Below are 21,783 nucleotides of genomic sequence, written 5' to 3' on the forward strand. Positions count from 1 at the left end.
CCTGAGGCCAGGAGTTTGAGACCACCCTGGCCAACATGGTAAAACTCTTTCTCTACTAAAAATACAAAATCAGCCAGCTGGGCATGGTGGCACATGCCTGTAGACCCAACTACTCAGGTGGTTGAGGCAGGAGAATCACTTGAACCCAGGAGGCGGCAGTTGCAGTGAGCTGAGATCGCGCCACTGCACTCCAACCTGAGTGACAGAGTGAGACTGTGGATCAAAAAAAAAAAAAAAGGGCCAATCAAAAGCCCTCAGGGCTGCTCTGCCTATGAAGTAGCCATTATTTTATTCTTTTACTTTCTTAATAAGCTTGCTTTCCCATTACTCTATAGACTCGCCTGGAATTCTTTCTTGCAGAGATCCAAGAACCCTCTCTTGGGGTCTGGACTGGGACATTTTTCTGGTCACACAAGCACTTCATGTCCTCCTTTTCCCTTGTAGGGTCCCAGGGGCTGCTAGCCATGGCCTAGCACAGTGCAGCACAGGGAGCACCACACACATCCTCAGCTGTGCTCCCAGGGATGCCTCCTGCACAGTCCGGTGTGAACAGCTGCCCAGAGCCAAGAAGGGCAGTGTTGCTCCACACGGGCAGCTGGCAGCCACGTGGTAGCTATTGAGATCTTCTTGTTTTTCATTATTTACTAAAACAAACAAACACTTATATGTCTAATAATAGGTAAAATAAATTCTTGTAGATCATACAATGGCATATGAAGCCAATAAAATTATGTTATAGAAGAGTATTTAATGACAGAAAAACATTCATGATTTATTGCTAGATAACATGATAAAATTTGAACATAATAGGTAAAAAGACAAAAATGTGTAGTATAAAATAAAATTTCAGGACCCTCTAAATTTATTTTGCCAAGGAAGGAAGTTAAGCTCTGGAGACAGTAGCATGTTTGCAATTTCGTTTTTAGATTATAGCTTAACCCTCTTCCTCATTGCTCTTTTCCTGTAAATGCCTAGGAGAGACCAGAGACCAGATATTCCCCCTTCCAATCACTGATCTTTGTTATAGATTAACTGTCTTTATTGTCCAGTTCCTAACCCAGACCAATGGCGCCCAAGACCCCATGACAGTTACATCTTCAGGGTGGAATGTTAAATATACCTTTCCCTGAAAGAAACGTACCATCTGGACTAATCATATCATTGTATTTTAACTACACATTAAGTCTTCCATAGAAAGACACTGAAATTCTGTTAAAGCGCCCTAAGCTTTGTCCATGTAAACGATCCCAAACTTCTACACTCTGGAGCACTGACTTCCGTTCTTTGAAATCTGGGCTTCCTGGGTGGCCTGTCCTCAATCTTTGCACTTGAATAAACTTGCTTTAAACTAGAGTCTGACCTTTTTATTATTATTATTATTATTATTATTTTAGGTTGATTACAGGCACTGGAACATGACCAAAAGCAGGCAGTAACTAGAGTGGAGTCAGGCCATGAGAATCAGGAACCACAGTGTGTAAGATTTGCCATATGCAGCATTTGGCCTCCAGGTCCTCCCCAGTTCACACGGAGCTCAGTGCAGCTGGAAACCTCAGTCTTACTGGCTTGATGTGTCAGATGACAAAATTTAGACTGGCAGAACAGCTGGAAAGTTATGAAGAAGTCCTGGAAAGGAGAAAACCACAGAGGAAAGAAACCCTTACATCTGATTATAAGCTCCGCCTAAATTCTGGGCTGACTTGATAAACTATAGTCGATGAAAAGAGTCAAACTGTGTAAAATATTTGAAGAGATTTATTCTGAGCCAAATATGAGTGACCATGGCCCATGACACAGCCCTCAGGAGGTCCTGACATCGTGTGCCCAAGGTGGTCGCGGTACAGCTTGGTTTTACATAGTTTTAGGGAGGCATGAGACATCAATCAAATACATTTAAGAAATACATTGGTTTGGTTCTGGCCAGGCGCGGTGACTCACACCTGTAATCCCAGCACTTTGGGAGGCAGAGGCAGGCAGATCACGAGGTCAGGAGATCAAGATCATCCTGGCTAACACGGTGAAACCCCATCTCTACTGAAAATACAAAAAATTAGCCGGGCGTGGTGGTGGGCATCTGTAGTCCCAGCTATTCGGGAGGCTGAGGCAGGAGAATGGTGTGAACCCAGGAGGCGGAGCTTGCAGTGAACTTAGATTGCGCCACTGCACTCCAGTCTGGGTGACAAAGCAAGACTCCGTCTCAAAAAAAAAAAAAAAAAATTGTGGGCCAGGCACAGTGGTTCATGCCCATAATCCCAGTGCTTTGGGAGACCGAGGCAGGCAGATCACTTGAGGCCAGGAATTTGAGACCAGCCTGGCCAGCATGGTGATACTCTGTCTCTACTAAAAATACAAAAATTGGCTGGGTGCAGTGGCTCATGCCTGTAATCCCAGCACTTTGGGAGGCCGAGGAGGGAAGATCACCTGAGGTCAGGAGTTTGAGACCAGCCTGGCCAGTGAAACCCCGTCTCTACTAAAAATACAACAATTAGCCAGACGTGGTGGCGTACACCTGTAATCTCAGCTACTCGGGAGGCTAAGGCAGGAGAATCGCTTGAACCCGGGAGGTGGAGTTTGAGTGAGCTGAGATTGCGCCACTGCACTCCAGCCTGGGTGACAGAGCAAGACTCTGTCTCAAAAAAAAAAAAAAAATTAGCCGGGCATGGTGACACATGCTTGTAATTCCAGCTACTCAGGAGGCTGAAGCAGAATTGCTTGAACCCGGGAGGCAGAGGTTGCAGTGAGCCGAGATTGCGCCACTGTACCTCAGCCTGGGTGACAGAGTGACACTCCATCTAAAAAAAAAAAAAAAAAGATACAGGATTGTGGAGACCAAGTTCTACAGCACAGAGAAATCTCTCAGATAGAGGATTTCAGAGAGACTGCAGGTTGTAAAATGTTTCTTATTAGACCTAAAAGGGAGCCTGGCTCTTAGTTGATTATCTCCTGGATCTGGAAAGAAAGGAAGGAAAACAAAGGGAAAAGAGGATTCTCTATAGGATGTGGATTTTTCCCACAAGAGACATTGCAGGGCAATTTTAAGGTATGGCAGGGAAATATATTTTGGGGTTAAATGTTTTTTTCTTGTCTCATAATGTTATGCCAGAGTCAGATTAAAAAGTAAGTTACAATATATAGGGTCAAAACCCGTCAGATGAGAATTTATGGTTTGCAGGGCATGACTCCCTAGACCCCTTAGGTAGGAAGTTGGGCAAGATAAAAAATCAGAGCTTAGTCCTCACTACAAAAACACGGGGAAGATCCCCGTGGGGCCAGCAAAAAAGTAACAAATGAAAACTAAAAGAATAGATATTTCATCTACTTCCCACTGCAGGTTGTTAAAGAAAAACTAGAGTTGGACAGTTGTTACAGCAGTAAAGATTTCATTCAGGAACTATTGCAATAGGGGAAAGGAGCCTCAGAATACAACTGGGCTCAAGTCTGAATACAGCAAAGACAAGTGGGAATTTACAGCTGTGAACTAAAAATTAAAATTCTAAGCCCCCCAACCATCTGAATGAACCCCTCTTCTTAGCCAAGGGCATTCCAAAGTTAACCTGAAAATGTAGTTCAGGCCATGATGGGAAGTGGGGGTTTGACGTGCCTGATTACCTTCCTCCCTTTGGAATTCAGGCACAACTGACCAGCATTAACATAAAAACAGAGATCTTAATACTTTTTGTAGCAATAAGATACCAAATTCCAGCCTGACTCTAGTATAGCATCACCTGACCGACAGCAGGCCCTGAAAGAAATCAGAGTATTTTACCCTAAAATGTATTTCTTCGACATATCTTGAAATGGCCCTGCAAAGCTGTCTCTTGTAGGGAAAAAATCTACATTCTGTAGGGAATCCCCTTCCATTTCCAGGTCTTGGTCCTGATCCAGGAGAGAATTAACAGAGTCTGGCGGCTTTTTTAGTCTGATAAGAAACATTTATAAGCTATTCTCTGAAGCCTGCTACCAGAATCCTTCATCTGCATAATAAGAACCGTGGTCTCCACATCCCTTCTCTTAACCCAGACACTCCAAGTCTTTAGATAAACTGTTTCAACCAATTGCCAATCAGGAAATCTTCTTTGAATCCACCTGTAACCTAGAAGCAACACACTTCTCTACTTTGAGTTGTCCTGCCTTTCCAGATAGAACCAGTGTACATCTTCCATGTATTGACTGATGTCTTATGTCTCCCTAAAATGTATCAAACCAAGTGTTAGCCAAACCACCTTGGCACATACTGTCAGGACCTCCTGAGGCTGTGTCACAGGCATATCCTTAAACTTGGCAGAATAAACTTTTAAATTGATTGAGCCTTGTCTCTGATACCTTTTGGTTTACATAGCCAAGGAGCAGGGTGGAGGTCAGTGGATGGAAAAGTATTAAGAAGAAACATCAGGGGCAAGGGGGTTCTGGTTACAGAGGTCTAACAGGACTCCTACTGAAGGCAGGCCAGGGTGATCAGAGGTCACCGGGAAGTTGGTGGAGAATGAGGAATTTGATCAGCTATTGAAGGTGACAGTAAACTGACTTGAGATTCTTGCTACAACTGGGCTCTTGAGGACAAGGCCTAAGGACGGGTCTTAGTCCAAAAAGAACTCAGAGGAGCCTATCTAGAGTTTGGTCAAAGACAGGATCTCTGTCAAGGAGACACCCAGGTTTGGAATTCTTTTTTATTTTATTAATTTCTTTAGAAGACATGTTTAGGCTGAATGAGGTAATCCCAGCATGCCTGTAATCTCAGCACTTTGGGAGGCCAAGGCAGGTGGATCACCTGAGGTCGGGAGTTTGAGACCAGCCTGACCAATATTGAGAAACCCTGTCTCTACTAAAAATACAAAAATTAGCCGGGCATGATAGTGCATGCCTGTAATCCCAGCTACTCGGGAGACTGAGGCAAGAGAATTCCTTGAACCCAGGAGGCGGAGGTTGCAGTGAGCCAAGATCGCTCCATTGCACTCCAGCCTGGGCAACAAGAGGGAAACTCCATCTTAAAAAAAAGAAAAAAAAGACATGTTTAAAGATTATAACAGTGCATTGTGATGTTTATAACATGTAGGTGTTAGGTATATGCTAACAATAATGCAATTTACAGGAGGTGTATATTGAGCTATATGCCATTATTTTATATATATATATATATATATATATATATATATATATATTTATTTATTTAAGATGGAGTCTTGCTCTGTTGCCCAGGCTGGAGTGCAGTGGCACGACCTTGGCTCACTGCAACCTCCACCTCCTGGGTTAAAGTGATTCTCCTGCCTCAGCCTCCCAAATAGCTGGGATTACAGGCACCTACCACGGCGCCCAGCTAATTTTTGTATTTTTAGTAGAGACAGGGTTTCACCATGTTGCGAGGCTGGTCTCAAACTCCTGACCTTGTGATCTACCCGCCTTGGCCTCCCAAAGTGCTGGGATTACAGGCGTGAGCCACCACGCCCAGCCTATATGCCTTTATTTTATGTGAAGGAGGACAACATTAACTTAAGTAGACCATGTTAAACTAAAGATGCATGCTGTAGGCCGGGCGTGGTGGCTCCTGCCTGTAATCCTAGCACTTTGGGAGGCCAAGGCGGGCAGATCATGAGGTCAGATCAAGACCATCCTGGCTAACACGGTGAAACCCCGTCACTACTAAAAATACAAAAAATTAGCTGGGCATGGTGGCCAGCACCTGTAGTCCCAGCTACTTGGGAGGCTGAGGCAGGAGAATGGCGTGAACCCAGGAGGCGGAGCTTGCAGTAAGCCGAGATTGCGCTACTGCACTCCAGCCTGGGCGACAGAGCCAGACTCCATCTCAAAAAAAAAAAGAAAAGAAAAGGAAAAAGATGCATGCTGTGATCCTCAGGCGTTGGTTCTCATCTGATGGTGATTTTTCTCTCCAGGGCAACATTTGGCAAAAAATATCTGAAGACTTTTTTTTTTATTATTGTCACAACTGTTGGGTGGGGGACTTAGTGGGGAGGAATTGTTACCAGCATCTAGAGGGTAAAAGCCAGTAATGCTGCCAACTATCCTACAGGGCACGGGACAGCTCCTCACAGTAAGGAATTATCTAGTCTAAAAGGCCAATGATGCCAAGGTGAGAAACTCTGTCAAAAAATAAGCTAACAAAAAACCCATGGAGGCATAGCTAAAAAGCCTATGGGGGAAATTAAAATGGAATACCAAAAAAAATTCAGTTAACCCAAAAGAAGGCAGAAAAGGAGGAGCAGAATAACAAAAAGCAGATAAGACAAATAAAAACAACAAAATTGTATACCTAAATCCGTTTATCTCAATAATTATACTAAACCTAAATGGACTAAACATTCCAATTAAATGGTTGAGAATGGATAAAACAGCAAGGCGTATAAGTGACACACTTTTATTTTTTGATAATTTTCAGTGGTTTATTTCATACAATACATAATAAAGTATAAATTTCTTAGTATGCCATGTTAGATCCTTTATAATCTGCCCACCACTTATTTTCAGTATGTTTACAAAGAAAATGGAAAACAACAGTGTATTTTTTTTTAGAGATGGTGAGATTTCCATCCCAATATAACTGAATTTATTTTTGGTGGCCTTTTTCCAGTAGGAATTCTCTTTGATATTGTGAATCAGCTGAACATCCAAGTGTCAACAGGAGGTTGTGTCGAATTGGTAGAATTATGGATATCTTCTATTTGCTTCCTGTGCCTTTCTATCTTTTTCAAATACTTCTCTATAAACACAGAAACACTTATAGTTAGAAAAAATATAAATAAATAGTAGGCAAGCAAGCAAATGTTTTGACTTGCTGAAGATAATTAAATCCACCTTATTTAAATCACAGCAGTGGCTGCCCACTTGCTGCTTCCCCTCAAAGCATCCTCATCACTGATGGGGCTCATCAACTCCCACACAGTAAGCGCCTTTGATGCTCCTAATGCCAGGCATCACATAGGAGGGAGGCAAACAGTTACTGAGGGGTTTAGAACCAGCAGGGCTTTGACTGTGACACAGCAACGGGGGTAAACATGCTCTTCTTCCTTCCCCACTGGCATTATTTCTGAAGTTGGGGAAAGCACACACTGGGCTGTGTAGGGCCTAGGACAAATAATGTTTTGAAGGGCGGCTGTTTACATAAACAACTTGAATCACCCCAAGTCATTGTAACAGCACCATTCTTGTGGCTTAATCTCTCTCCGGGCTACTCTCCTGGAAAACCCCACAAGTTCCAGCTACAGATACCCCAGGAAAACTCCAGAGATACAAGTCCTAGAGCTTCTGGGGTATCTGCAGGGCAGGATGTAGAGGGACGGAGAGTTTTCCAAAGGGAAGAAATGGGAACAAACCCTTGTATGTCCCATAGGGCTTGGGGCACCCCATCCAGTTGGCATTGCCAGGCGTGGCCAATCCCAGGGATGGGACAAGAACTTGGACATTGTTGAGGAAGAGCCTAGAGTGACATTATGCCATCCATGTCTGTTTCTCTTTATCCTTCTTTCTTCCTCTGCCCAGCACACTAAGTCTCATGGGGCCAAGTCATAGCACATTTGAAGGAAGCATCTAATGCTCACATCCAAAGCCTTCTTTTCGTCCTCTAATTAGTAAAAAATGTCCTAGTGTGGAGCCCAGGTGTTTTGAGTTTCTCCACCTCACCTAGTATTATACAAGCTAGATCAGCCATTTTTTCTACCTGTATTATTTCATAGGCAACTCATGGCACCCTACGATCTAGGTACTGGTCATCAGTCCCTTAATTTGTGTGTGTGTAACAGCTTTATTAAGATATAATTCACATACCATATAATTCATTTCTTTACAGTGTACAATTCAGTGGCTTTCAGTGTATTCACAGAGTTGTGCAACTATCACCATAATTCATTTTAGATCATTTTCATCACTACAAAAAGAAACCCCATACCTCTTAGCCATCGGTTCCCATCCTCCTCCCATCAGCTCCTGATATTGACTAATTTTTCTGTCTTAATAGATTAGCCTATTCTGGACATTTCATAGAAATGGAATCATGCAATGTGTGATCTTCCATGACTGGCTTCTTTCACTTAACACAATGTTTTCAAGGTTCATCGATGTTATCACATGTATTGATACTGCATTCCCTTTTGTGTGGTAAAATAAACATAACATAAAATTCACCATTTTAAATATTTTATGGTGTACAATTCAGTGGCATTCAGTTTGTTCATAATATTATGCAATCATCACTACTACCTAGTTCCGGAACATTGTGGTCATTCCTAAAGCAAAACCCTGACTTGTTAAGAAGTCACTCCCCATCTCTTCCTCCTCGCAGCCCCTGGTAACTCCTAAGCTGCTTTCTGTCTCTATGAATTTGCTTATTCTGGACATTTCATATAAACAGGATCAGACAATATTTGCCATTTTGTGACTGGCTTCCTGGTCTAGTATGTTTTCAAGATTCATCCATGTCATAGCAAGTATCAATACTTCATTCCTTTTCAGTGTTGAATAATATTCTCCTGTAGAGACATACAGTGCCACATTTTATTTTTCCATTCATCAGTTGAAGAATGTATGTATTGTTTACACTTTTTGGCTGCTATCAGTAATGCTGCTATGAACATTCATGTACAAGTCTTCCCGTAGACTTATGTTTTAATTTCTCTTGGGCATATACCCAGACATGGAGCCTCTACCTTTTATATTCTTCTCCTAGGTGGCTTACTGGGTCTTTATGAGAAGAGAACAATTTAGGACCTACACTCACAGGACAGCTTCTTAGGAAGTTTAAGGAACTCACTGTATCCTTGAAATAACCAGGACAGATCCTCCAAACATGAAAATAAATGGAGAAGCACCAGATGGGGAGGGTAACTGGATCGTGTGTCTCCAACTCCTGTTCCCCAAGATTTACACCCTCTAGGGTTTTCTTAACTTCCATGGCTGCCCCCTGCTGATGGCAGACTGGGCACAGCTCCCTCCCTTTGATGCTCTGACCCCAGATGGGCTCCATTCCTGTGATATGAGTGAGCGCAAACTGAAATTGCTAAAACAAGACTTTAGTAAGGCTTGTATTAGTCTGCATTCATATGCTATAGAGAAATACCTGAGATTGGGTAATTTATGAAGAAAAGAGGTTTAATTGGTTCTCGGTTCCGCAGGTTGTACAGGAAGCATGATGATCTGCTTGGCTTCTGGGGAGGCCCTGGGAAGCTCACAATCATGGCAGAAGGCAAAGGGGGAGCAGGCATGTCATATGGCCAGGGGAGGAGTAAGATAGTGAAGGGGGGGTGGGGTGGTGCACACTTTTGAACAACCAGATCTCATGAAATCACTCACTATCATAAGGACATCACCAATGAAATGCTGCTAAACTGTTCGTGAGAAATCCACTCCCACGATCCAATCACCTTCCACCAGGTCCCACTTCCAACAATGGGGATTACATTTCAATAAGAGAATAGGGCAGGGACATGGATTCAAACTCTATCAGGCTCCAAAGAAAAATGGGAACAGATCAAGATAGCGCATACATAATAATGTGGTTTAAAATGTACAATGTATTCCCCTTAAACAGGGGTCCTGTCATAATCCCTTTCCAGCCTAGCTGCAGACTTGCCTCCATGAGGCAGGAGCCATCCAAGTGTCCCACCAGACATAACTGGATTCCTCCATGTCTGGACCAAGAGGGTGGGGCTCTGAGTGGGGCAGGAGTCCTCACTCCTGTCTATATGGTCCAGCTGGAAGACGAGTAAGACTGACATCCACTCACTTAAGAGGAATTCTCACCCATTCTTAGAGGGCAGCCTTACCCATAGTTTCAACAATGTCAAAATGCCTCACACTAAGCCCCACATCCCATGAGAGATGGACACATGCCAGACAGGGGGATGGTTTCTGTGCTATTATCTGCTTGGGACACCAGATAGTGAAGTAGCTGGCCAGCACATTCTTTATAAGAGGAGAAGCTGCATCAAATGAAGTCCAGGCTGTGTCAAAAGAAGCCTATTTCTTTGCATGGAGAAGTAAGAAAATAATCACGTAGGTGGGGCGTGGTGGCTCACGCCTGTAATCCCAGCACTTTGGGAGGCTGAGATGGGTGGATCACGAGGTCAGGAGATCGAGATCATCCTGGCTAACATGGTGAAACCCCGTCTCTACCAAAAATACAAAAAAATTAGCTGGGCGTGGTGGTGGGCACCTGTAGTCCCAGCTACTCAGGAGGTTGAGGCAGGAGAATGGTGTGAACCTGGGAGACGGAGCTTGCGGTGAGCCGAGATCGTGCCACTGCACTCCAGCCTGGGCAACAGAGCGAGACTCCGCCTCAAAAGAAAAGAAAAGAATCATATAGGTAAAGGCAGAAACAGCAACCTGAGACCTGAGGCAGTACCTTATGGCACTTGTTAAGGAAAAATACTTTTGTATGTTTTAGAGAAAAGATCTGACCGCTGCAGCTGCTCTTTGTGCCAGGTAAAGCAGATCCCACTAACCTATGAATACTGTCATGTGAACAGTAGCATAGTAACTCATATTGCACGGGCTCATTGCCTGCAAACCAGTCTCCTCCCAAATCTTAAGAGTTGTCCTGGTATGTGTCTTATGTTCATGAACAGGTCTACTCCCTGAGTGCTGCCACTGCTCTTCAGGGTGCCATCCTGTCTCTGTCATGCTGACAGGCATGATGGCCGCAGCACCAGAACCCTCAGAGTCCCCACACATGTGGTCTGCAGTGAGGTGGGGAAAATGCAGTTATTGGCAGAGCAGTTCCTTCACTCAGCATGACTACCTTCTATTCTGCTACCACCCTTCCACAGGTGGTACTGTGGACAGAGACCCTGTTTTCTATTCTTTCATGATCAGTCAGGTGCGGCCACAATGGGGACACAGGGGAGGCACAGAAAAGTTGACTGTGCTTCCAGGTCCTAGAGAGGCAGTCACTGTGCACCATGAAGGGGCCACCCTGCAAAGGGAGGGGCTCCACCACGTGGAAGGAGAGCAGAGGGAGTGGGGACCTGTGGGCCAATGCTGTCACTGGGGGTCAGGGTGGACACAAGCAAAAAGCAGGCGGGGCTTCATCGGTGTGTTGAGCGTCTCAATATTACAGGAAAACTATTCAATGTCAACTGTTAAAGCACAGGGTCTTAATTTGTTTTCTGTTGCTTATAACATAATACCTGAAACTAGGTAATTTATAAAGAAAGGGAATTTATTTTTTACAGTTTTGGAGTTGGAGAAGTCCAAGGTCAAAGGGCCACACATGGCGAGGGCCTTCTTGTTGATGGGGAGTCTCTGCAGAGTTTCCAGGCAGCACAGAGCACCCCATGGTAAGGGGTTGAGTGTGCCAGCTCAGGTCTCTCTTCTTCATATAGAGCCACGGTCCCACTCCGAGACAACCTGCTAATCCCTTCATCCACGAATGGATTACTGTCACACTGGGGATTAAGTCTCAACATGACTTTTAGAGAGGAAAAACATTCAACACCATTCACAGCACAGGGTAAGGCTGACTTTATTAAGGACCTTAACGGTATGGGGACCACCACGATGGGATTTTGCAGTGTGGGGAGAAAGATTGAGCTTAATTCCCAATACAAGTGGAAATGGATAGCCAAGAAGCAAGGTGGGGGTGACTGGATGGAAAATTACTAAGAGATAACATGAAGGGGAAGGTGGGTACTGACTAATTTTACCTAATAGGCTTGCTGAACACAGGCCAGGTTGATCCAACATCACCTAGGGGATAGTGAGGGATGGGGAATCTGGTCAAATAATGGGGGTGATCACATATTAGGGGGTGGTTCTTCCTAAAGTGACTTAGCAAGGCTCTTTGCTAAAACTGGATTTTATAAGGAAGTGTGCAGATGGGCCTTGGAGGAGATTCAGGAACCTGACTAGTTTGGTAGAACAAAGAATCTCTGTCACTAGGTCACAGTCCGGGAGGGCAGGAAGGGGAACTGTGGCAGGGCCAGCTCACCACACTGGGGCATCTGGTCACCTGGGCGGAGTTGGGGAGAGGGGGGCTCACTGCCTGTTTTCCCTGCTGAGGCTGCAGGGAAGCGTGAAGTTTTGAAATACATAATACAGGCCCCACGTGGTTCTGACCCAGCACCACGCAGTTCTCAGAACCATACATTCTAGCCCTGCAAGCACCTGAGGCTTGGTTCCCGGGCCAGAGGCTGGTATCTGACTCTGGGGTAAAGAGGAGAGCGGGGGCTGTCTGCGGGGCCTCAGGGCTCGGCGATGGCTGAACCCCACAGTGAGAGCCTTCGTGCCCCAGGTTTTCCATCGTCTTCCTCTCACCTTTGGGGCGCTCCAGATAAGAGGTGGCGTTTCTCAGGGAGGCGCCCCCACCTCAGCTCCTCCTGTCTCAGGCCCCACTTGGTGGGGAGCCGCCGCAGGCGGGGAGCCGGGGCTTGCCCCTGCGGGCAGTCACCGCTGCCCTGTGCCCCGAAACCCCCCTCCCCGCCCCCCAGTGACCTCCCACCTCCGGGGTTCCTCTCCGCCTTGCTGCCTGCTTTGGCTTTAGAAGGGAGCTCAAGCTCAGCGGCCTTTGGGGCAGCCAGGTTAGGTGCTGGGGAATGGAAGAGGATGACACTGCCTATTTTGACTCAGATCTTCAAGGATGAGCACACCCTCCCCTGGTAGCAACTTCCGCACCCGCCGGCCACCCCGTAGGGCCCTGCCCCGCACCGCACCCGGTGGCCTCCCCGGAGGGCCGTGACCCAAGCACCGCACCCGGCGGCTTCCCCAGGTGCTGCTCTGCCCAGTGCCCCCCCAGATCTCAACGTGGTGCCACAATGCCGCCCTCTCCCACATCGTGTCCTTGGACTCTGTCTTCCTTTGAAAGGTCAGTTGCCAGGGGTCCTCACGACTCCTCGGGTGTGCTTTGGGCCGGCATGTATGTCCTCTTGCCCTTCTCTTACACAGAAGAGTGGGGAGGGTGTCCTAAGAATTTGGCTTGTCCTAAGGAAAATAAAGTTGTAATTTCAAGGCACTGACCAAGGTCTCTGTACTACTCAAGAGCTCAAGAGTGGCCACGGGGGAAGATAGCCCTGGGTGTAAAAGGGCCGCAGAAGGGAATCCCCTGTGCTCTGCATTAAAAAATCCCCAGGGGACAGGAGGCTGAAGAAAGGGAACCTACCACTTCTCCATAAAATAGTGTCAGTGAGCTGTCCAGGAGGGCAGGGGATCTGCCAATAAGAGAGCATTTAGGAAAATATGCCGACTCCTTAAATTGGGTTTCGATTTTTCGGCTTTTGAAAATATTGGTTTTCTTTAGGACAGGTTTCTGTACTTGCCAACAGTTGCCAGTTATCCACCAGCAGACTGCAGGAAGAAGAGACAATCTTCACCTCCCTCCTGGGTAGGGAGAGCTCAGAATTCACTAGGCTTAGCCTAACAAAGCCCGCAGTGGACGTTTCTGCTGTACCTGTCCAAGGCATGATAGTTCCCCAGACTTTGGGGAATATCACCGTGGGTTATTTTGTCTAGTTAAGTCCCTGTGGTGGGATAAGGATGGCTCCTAGAGCATGTCGGCATCAGTAGTTCCTGGAGTGGATTTTCCTACATCGTCTAGGTATGAAAATTTGGTGGGAGAAAAGACCCCAGGAAAGGGGAAAGCAGGAAAGTGGAGCTAAGGGATGCTGCTATAACAGTCATCCTGTTGTATCTGTTCTGTTTCCCTGAACTTTGAAGAGTTATGCTGAGTACCCCCTTTAAAATGATTTTCTTCTACACTGTACCTTCCCATGGTCATGTTCTTGGTGGGGTGTGTTTCACATGTCCAGCCCTGTGGGGTTGGGGGGACACTAGAAGAGGTAGTGGGAAGCCAGACTTTCCCACATCATTCCACTGAGGCCACGGAGGCAGGAGGGACCGAGCCTTCCCTGTGCTCGGCACTGTGTTTTTCTTCATCATGTCACTTTTTACATTAACGTGTATTTTTGCTTGCTTCCAGAAAAGCACCTACATCAGCTATGCTGTAATCCTTGCTTTTCTCACCCAATAACTGGGAATCCCCAGATAGCCAAAACTATCTTTTTAATCTCTTATTTCTTCATCACCTAGTACCATTTGGTGCTCAATCAACGTTTACTGAGCGGAAGAAAACGGAAATAAGACATTTTCCTCAAGGAGCAGAAATCATTACACGTATTTGGTTGAAACAAATAAAAATAAAGAGAACCAATGAAGACTGAAGTAAACCACATCACGATTACATAAATGTAAAGATCTGGTTGCTTGTGTCCTTTTTATAATACATACTATGATCTTTGCCAATTAACACTGGAGGACTCTTTCTGGTCGATAAAATATTTGGATAATTAAGTATGCTTTCATTTTATGTCCCGGTATCAAAGATGTCCATTTATTCAAAACAAAGGGAGTGAACATAAAACATAAAAAGAAAAAAAAAAGGCCTGTGGCTCCTCCTCCCAGACACCCCCCTCCAACAGTGATGAATAGGAGGGACTGTCTCCCTCCCCCATCCATCGGAGACTAGCCTTGCAGTGTTTTAGACTGTTTTGAAATTCTGTTCTTTAGAAGAGATTTTTTTTTCTTCTTAATATCAAACAAAGAACTGCTGCTATTCCTTTGGGCTGGCGCAGCAGGGGCCGGTGAAATGCAGGCTGACGACGGCGCGCCAGGGGCTGCGCTCGCCCCGGTCGGCGACGCGCACACACCTTGAGTGACAGCGACCTCTTCTCTACAGGTTTTCCCCGCGGGAGCGTGGCCCTAGCGGGCGTTCGGTTTTCTTTGGAAATCGCGGAGGGGGCTGGCCGGGCGCAGCGATCCCCACCCCGGGACTCCAGCCCCGGCCGTGCGCGTCGCCGCGGACGGGCTCTGCGGGCCACGGGGAAGGTGCGAGGAGGCACGAGCAGGCTGTGAGCCGCTGGGCGCTCCCGCGAGCCCGCTCTTCTCCGTCAGGAGCAGGGCAAAGGCGCCAGGAGCAGGGCAGAGGCACCGCGCCCACCGCCTCTGCGGCCGCCTGATGTGCGAGCAGCCCGCGACGAGGCAGTGCACGCTCAGACGCCCCGCTCCTCCCGCCAGCGCGCGGCCTCGCTCCTCCTAGAGGACGCTCTCTGCGCGGGCCCCCGGAGGAGGCGGCGGCGGGGCGAGCTGCAGCGCCGGGACAGGAGGTTTGTCCCCGCCCGCGCGCCGTACCGCGGCGGAGATGGGCGAGACCATGTCAAAGAGGCTGAAGCTCCACCTGGGAGGGGAGGCAGAAATGGAGGAACGGGCGTTCGCCAACCCCTTCCCGGACTACGAGGCCGCCGCCGGGGCGCTGCTCGCCTCCGGAGCGGCCGAAGAGACAGGCTGTGTTCGTCCCCCGGCCACCACGGATGAGCCCGGCCTCCCTTTTCATCAGGACGGGAAGGTGAGTCGGCGGCCTGGCCGCAGGGGCGCCGGAGGGGGAGCGCGGCGGTGGTAGCGTCCACCCTCCGCCAGGCGTGACGTCACAGGCGCGCGCCGGGCTTGGGAGGACGCGGGATGATAGCGCCTGGCACCTGTCTCCGGGCCTTCCCGATGAGCCGCGCTTAGGGTCCGTGGGCTTCAGCTGCATGAGCCACGTTCCAGCAGTTCGGCCCTCCTGGCCCCAACGCGCCTTTGAAATACGCGGACAGTGCGCTTTCCTTCTTGGCCCGAGCGGTGCTTCGCAATGCGGGCTTGTGCACCCGTGAGGCCCGCGGACACCTCCCGCCCCTGCGCGGCGGAGCGCTCCGCCCGCTACCTGCTCCTCAGAAGTGGCCTGGAGGCTGGATTTCCTTGGCCATATCTGGTCCCTGGGCTCCCGCCGACAAAGAAGCATTGTCCGTACTGTCTGTGTGCCCAGGAATGGGAAGCGGGTGTAAGGGGAGGCCAAACTTGACTTTCTTAGTGTCGCGAGGTGGGTCAGAGCGTTACATTGACATAAAACAGATTAACAACAGAAAAACATACATCTCTTGAATATGTTTTACGTGAAAAAGACACAAAGAAATGGCAAAACCCAAATACTTTTATGCTAGGCAGAACCAAGAGCGGCAGCTGTGGGAGAGTAAAGTGTGCGGGGAGGCTAATGGAAGATGGAACTGCTTGAACCACGTCTAGATAGAAATCTCCGCCTTGCTCGGCCCTGGTGCCGAGTGTTTCTTTGTTCCTGGCGTAGGGAGGCCATCTTTTACAGGAGTTTTCTCTTGTTTCAGGAAGAAAAGGGGGCAGTTTAGAGCACTCTTCTGTTTTTCAAGTGCTTTTAGCTTAAAATAATCCTTATGCCAGAGACATATTTTTGGGATGGCATACCCTGTCACCCTTCACGGGCTATCTGAACAGAATCTAACGTGGGAGGCAAAAAGTGGGAATAGAACAGAAGATTGAATATCAGCACAACTGTTTTCATGCTTGGTAAAACCGTACCTTTACCAGGTTTTCTTTTTCCACTGAGGTACGTGTTCCAATGTCCACTTCACCTCCTTGGATCTCCATGTATTTCATATTTGGCTAAAAGTAAGAAGGTAATTTTGAAAGAGCCATTGGTCTGAATATGGAATCTAAGGCAAGTGACTTCTGTAAACCTCTCTCTTCTTGAATGTGGTTAAAAACTCGAAACAGGCCGGGCGCGGTGGCTCACGCCAGTAATCCCAGCACTTTGGGAGGCCGAAGCGGGCTGATTGCTTGAGCCCAGCAGTTCGAGACCAGCCTGGCCAACATGGCAAAACACCGTCTCTACAAAAAAAAAAATACAAAAATTAGCCGAGCGTGGTGGTGGACGCCTGTTGTTCAGCTACTCGGGAGGCCGAGGTATGAGAATCGCTTGAGCCTCGGAGGTCGAGGTTGCAGTGAGTGGAGATTGCGCCATTGCACTCCAGCCTGGGCGACAGAGCTAGACGCAGTCTCAAAAACCAAAAGCAGGCAAACCTGTGGGAACAAGTCCTAACTGATGGGGATGTATCTGAATTAGATGAAGCATATAAATTGCCTAGCAAACTGCCTGATGTGGTACCTTAAGAAAGGCTTCAATAAATGTTAATCTCTTCCCCTTGATGATTTAAGTTACACGGTTTAGATTCATATTCAATATTGGTTTTTCTCTAGATTTCTTCTATTTTTACATACAAATATGTGTTTCATTTGTGACTTAGTGTTTCATTTTTTAATAACAAAAATAAAAATCTGGCAAGCATTGAAAAAACTGCATCATTCATTCTTATTACCAGTGGCCATCTCAGTACTATCCTTGGAGTAGGTAGGTTACAGCAATGCTTAGTGAAAGATGAATGAAATGAACTCTTGACATGAGAATAATAAAAATAATGTTAGAGACATGGGAAGCAGGTGAGTTTCATTTGCAACCTCACAGGAGATAAACACTAATTCAACTCAAAGTTTTGAAATTGGGTATTTTTCTTTTTAGCCTTTGTATCTGGATAAATGTGATTTTTGACCTCAGCTATATACCTGATTTATGTTGAAAAGAAAATTAGACTACAAGTAACTAATGGGGCTTGTGATATCTCTGCAATGAAATGTAAGTTGGGGTGGGGACCTATGCCAGTGGTTGTGAGTATATGCTAAAGAAAGAAATGGACATCATATTATTCTTGAATATGAAAATGAGAGCACGTTGAAGGGAGAGATGGATAGTGATTTTAAAAGGTGGAAAGATTGCTTCTTGATTATTGGAAAGTCATCAGATAAAATGAATATGAGTTGAACACTGTCCTCCCTATTAATATTTTTTATGATTGACATTAAATTTTTGGTTTTAAAAATCTGTTAAGAATGCAATTTGAGGATATCACAGTATGCACTGTTTTTGATAGACATGAAATTTCATGAAAATGAGGGTGTTATGGGTTGAATTGTGTCCCCCACCAGAAAAAAAGGTATTGAAGGTTGAAGTCCTAACCCATTGGAACCTCAGAATGTGACATTTGGAAATAAGGTCATGGCAGATGTAATTAGTTAAGATGATGTCATACTGGAATATGATGGGCCCCTAATCCAATATGACGAGTGTTCTTATATGAAGAAAAGAGAAGCAGGTATGATGGCTCATGCCTGTAATACCAGCACTTTGGGAGGTTGAGGCAGGAGGATCACTTGAGGGCAAGGAGTTCAAAACTAGCCTGGGCAACATAGTGAGACCCTGTCTCTTTTTTAAAAAGAACTGTAAAAGAGAAGAAAGAGACATAGGGAGAAAGAAGATGGCCATGTGATGATGGAGGCAGAGATTGGAATTGCCAGCCAACACCAGAAACTAGGAGAGGCAAGGAAGGATTCTCCTCTGTAAGTTTGATAGAGAGCATGGCCCTGTTGATACGTTGATTTTGGGGCTGTAGGCTCCAGAACTATGAGAAAATAAATTTATGTGGTTTTAAGCCACCCAGTTTGTTGAACTTTGTGGTATCCCTAGGGTAACTTGTTAATTTGTAAGTTAAGCATTGAATAATTTTCTCTCCATGATGTTACCGAGTAATGATTACAAAAATCTACCAACACAATAACATTTTATTACTAAGTATTCTTTAAGTCATTCACTCTATCTCATTTTAGTTTGGCTGCCTAGGTGTGTGGTGTGATCAGTCAATAAAATTATCCTCTGATTCTAAAACCACTCAAGTCGGCTTCTCTGAGCCATATTTCCATAAATTGGTATTTATAACATTTTTTACAATATTGGGCCAATATTATGAAAAGCAGTGAACCAGTGTAGTAGCAGTTGTTTTTAATTATGGAAAGCCTGTGACGCAGACACTCTTAGTTACTCATCTAACAGCCATTTCCTCCTTTTTACTTGATTTTGTTGTGGCCGTGGACTTAAGGGGAATTGAGCCCAGCTCTAGGAGCTGAATCATGATTAATGTCTTTGACCAGCAGCAGCAGCAGCTTCAACTGATGTTCAAGTCCAACCAGGAGATGGATACCATGCAGAGTTTAATAGGGAAAGTTTAACTTAAAGAATTGTTATGAACTGTGAGACTGGAGTAACGAGAGATTGTCTCATGAGAAGGAAAGAGAACTCTGAAGAGTATAGGAATAGCAGACAGAAGGAGCAGCCCCACCCCTAGGGCTGAGAGGGCACTCGAGTAAAGGCCCCTGTGATTAGCTCTGTTGCTGTGTAATAATTATCCCAACACTTAGCATCTTTATAAACACTTATGATCTCGTGCAGTATCTGAGAGTCAGGAATCCAGCTGCAGGTTAGCTGGGTGGTTCTGGCTCACGGTCTCTGGAGAAGCTGCACTCAAGCTCTGAACCAGGGCTGCTGTCATTTTGAGGCTTAACTGGGAGAGAGAATCTGCTCCAAGCTCATTCACGTGGTGGTTAGTCGGCCTTGCTAGGTGTTTTCTGGAGGCTTCAGTGTCTAACCACATGGGCTGCTCCTTAGGGCTGCCTCATGACATAGTGGCTGTCTTCCGTGAGACTGAGTGATCAAAGAGAAAAGTATGCAAGAGCACCCAAGATGGAAGCTGCAGTCATTGTATTTATTATGTAATCTCAGAAGTGACATACCATCACGCCTGCCATATTGTATTCTATTAGAAGCAAGACAGTAAATCCCGCCCACGCTCAAGTGGAGGGGTTATACAGGAGCATAAATACCATGAACCGTAGAGTCCTCAGCCAGGGCTGAAATCTTGAACTTGTCAGAGAGGTCATGGCCATACCTCACTGGTTGGCAGAGAAATTGCTGTGATACTGCACCATTGCTAGGTGTAGCCTCCAGAACCTTGCAGTGAGTATTACAGTAAGTGACAATATGTAAAGAATATCTTGGGGGCACAAGAGAAGAAAGAAGACATGTTAATTCTGCCCATTCGCATCAGGGAAGGCATTTTAGACTAAAATGATACTTTCATGGTCCTTGAAAGATTAAGTGGGGGTTTTCCAGGCTCAGTTAGGGAACTCCATGAGCAAGGACTTAAGGGATACCACATTATGAGAATATCAAGGAGTACGGCATGACTGGAGAAGAGGGAGCGTGAATGGCACTGGGGGGTATTGAGGCCGAAGACGGTGATTGGAGTTGATGCTGAAGGACTTGATGGATTGGAAGGATTCTTTTAAAATGAAATTTAAAATTGTATATTTAAGGTATACCACATGGTGTTATGTGATACATATAGGTAGTAAAATGGTTTCTATAGAGAGGCAAATTAATATATTCCCAATGTCACATAATTACCCATTGTTTTTTCTGTGGCCAGAGCTGCTGAAATCTATTCACTTAGCGTGAATCCCACATCCAGTGCATTTTTATTACCTGTAGTTTTCATGTTGTGCATTAGAGCTCTAGACTTGTTTGTCCTGCATATCTGCCATTTTGTATCCTCTGACCATTTCCTCTCCTTCCTTCAACCCACTGCCTCCAGTAATAACTGTTTTGTTCTCTATCTCTGTATAGTTTTGGGTTTTGTTTTGTTTTTTTTCGAGACAGGGTCTCACTCTGTTGTAGGCTGGAATGCAGTGGCATGATTGTGGCTCCCTCCCGAGTTCAAATTATCCTCCCACCACAGCTGCCTGAGTAGCTGGGACCACAGGCAGGTACCACCATGCCCAACTAGTTTTTGTATTTTTTGTAGAGACAGGGTTTTACCATGTTGCCCAGGCTGGTCTCAAACTTCTGGGCTCAAGGAATTTTTCCCAGCTCATATGCTGCTGTTTCATTTTAAGAATTGTTTCCTTTGCTGTGCAGAAGCTTTTTAATTTGATATAGTAATATTTGTTTATTTCTGCTTTTGTGCCATGAGCTTTTGGTGTCATACCAAAAAATTATTGCTATGGCCGGTGTCCAGGAGCTTTTCCCCATGTTCTCTTCTAGGAGTTTTATAGTTTCTGGTCAATCCAAAGGACTTTACAACTTTTTCCACAGAAAAAAATCAGGAAAACTTGTCTATAATTTGATACAATCTTAAGCTATTGGAAATGCTTCAGTTTATAATTATTTAATTTTCCATATTTTTGTTTTGAAGCTTTAAAATTTGTTTAACCTCATAATATATCATGGAAGCATAAGGAAATCAGTACTACCCTAATACCCAGAGAAATGTAATTTTTTTCTCTTTATTCAAAATGAACTAAATTGTGTGTGTGTGTGTCAGGTGGAAGGTGGGGGAATATACTCTACAACTTCTCAGAGTGAGGTTTGTGGACCTAAATCATAAGCAGTTCCTCAAAGATTGTTAGAAATGCAGATCCCACTCCAAACCCAAGGAACCACAGTCTGCATTTTAACAAGATCCTCATGCCAGAGTACTCATAAATTTGAGAAGCATTGAGGAAAACTGTTCTACATGTAGCTTTATTAAATTTTCTTTTAATATGAACTTAATTAACCTCCAGCCAGTTTTCAGTTCCTGATGTGGAAAGATATTGACGTGGAAGGGTAATGGTAAGATTATGGAGAGGGAACTAAGAAGATATTATACATGAGCATTTTCCATCTTTTGGAAATAAATTGTAGCATAGAGCAGGTAACAGTTTTAATAGTCTTGTGTTTGACTCCTACTTTTCTGCCATTTATGACTTGTAGACTTTGAGCAAGTTATTTAACCACACACTGAACCTTGGTTTTCTTACCTCATCAACTTGATGTAAATGGTTAAATTGAAAGGCTAACTGAGGTTCTTAATATAACATAGTTGTAATATAACGTATTTGCTAAAGCTTTTAATAATGTAGATGTAATATAACCACCCCCTCCTCACTGGGTTGTTATAATGGCTAATTAGGTTAATACATTTAAAACATTCAGAACGGTGCTGAGTACAGTTAGTACCTAGGTACACATAGTTACTGATACATAGGTGAATAGTAAGAGTTCAGTTAATGATAGCTATT

The 21,783-nt window shown here is 45.4% G+C and overlaps 1 protein-coding gene across 1 annotated transcript in view; it reads left to right on the forward strand.

The window, feature by feature from the left end:
• Positions 1 to 14,395: 14,395 nt before the first annotated feature.
• Positions 14,396 to 21,783, forward strand: part of LANCL2 (LanC like glutathione S-transferase 2) — a 66,204-nt gene continuing 58,816 nt past the window's right edge. Inside the window, exon 1 of the mRNA XM_003318449.7 lies at positions 14,396 to 15,337. Coding sequence (XP_003318497.1) covers positions 15,134 to 15,337 — 204 coding nt within the window. The 5' untranslated portion in view covers positions 14,396 to 15,133. The remainder of the gene's footprint in view (positions 15,338 to 21,783) is intronic.

Source organism: Pan troglodytes, chromosome 6 (assembly GCF_028858775.2).
Source record: "Pan troglodytes isolate AG18354 chromosome 6, NHGRI_mPanTro3-v2.0_pri, whole genome shotgun sequence".
Taxonomy (NCBI): Eukaryota; Metazoa; Chordata; class Mammalia; order Primates; family Hominidae; genus Pan; species Pan troglodytes.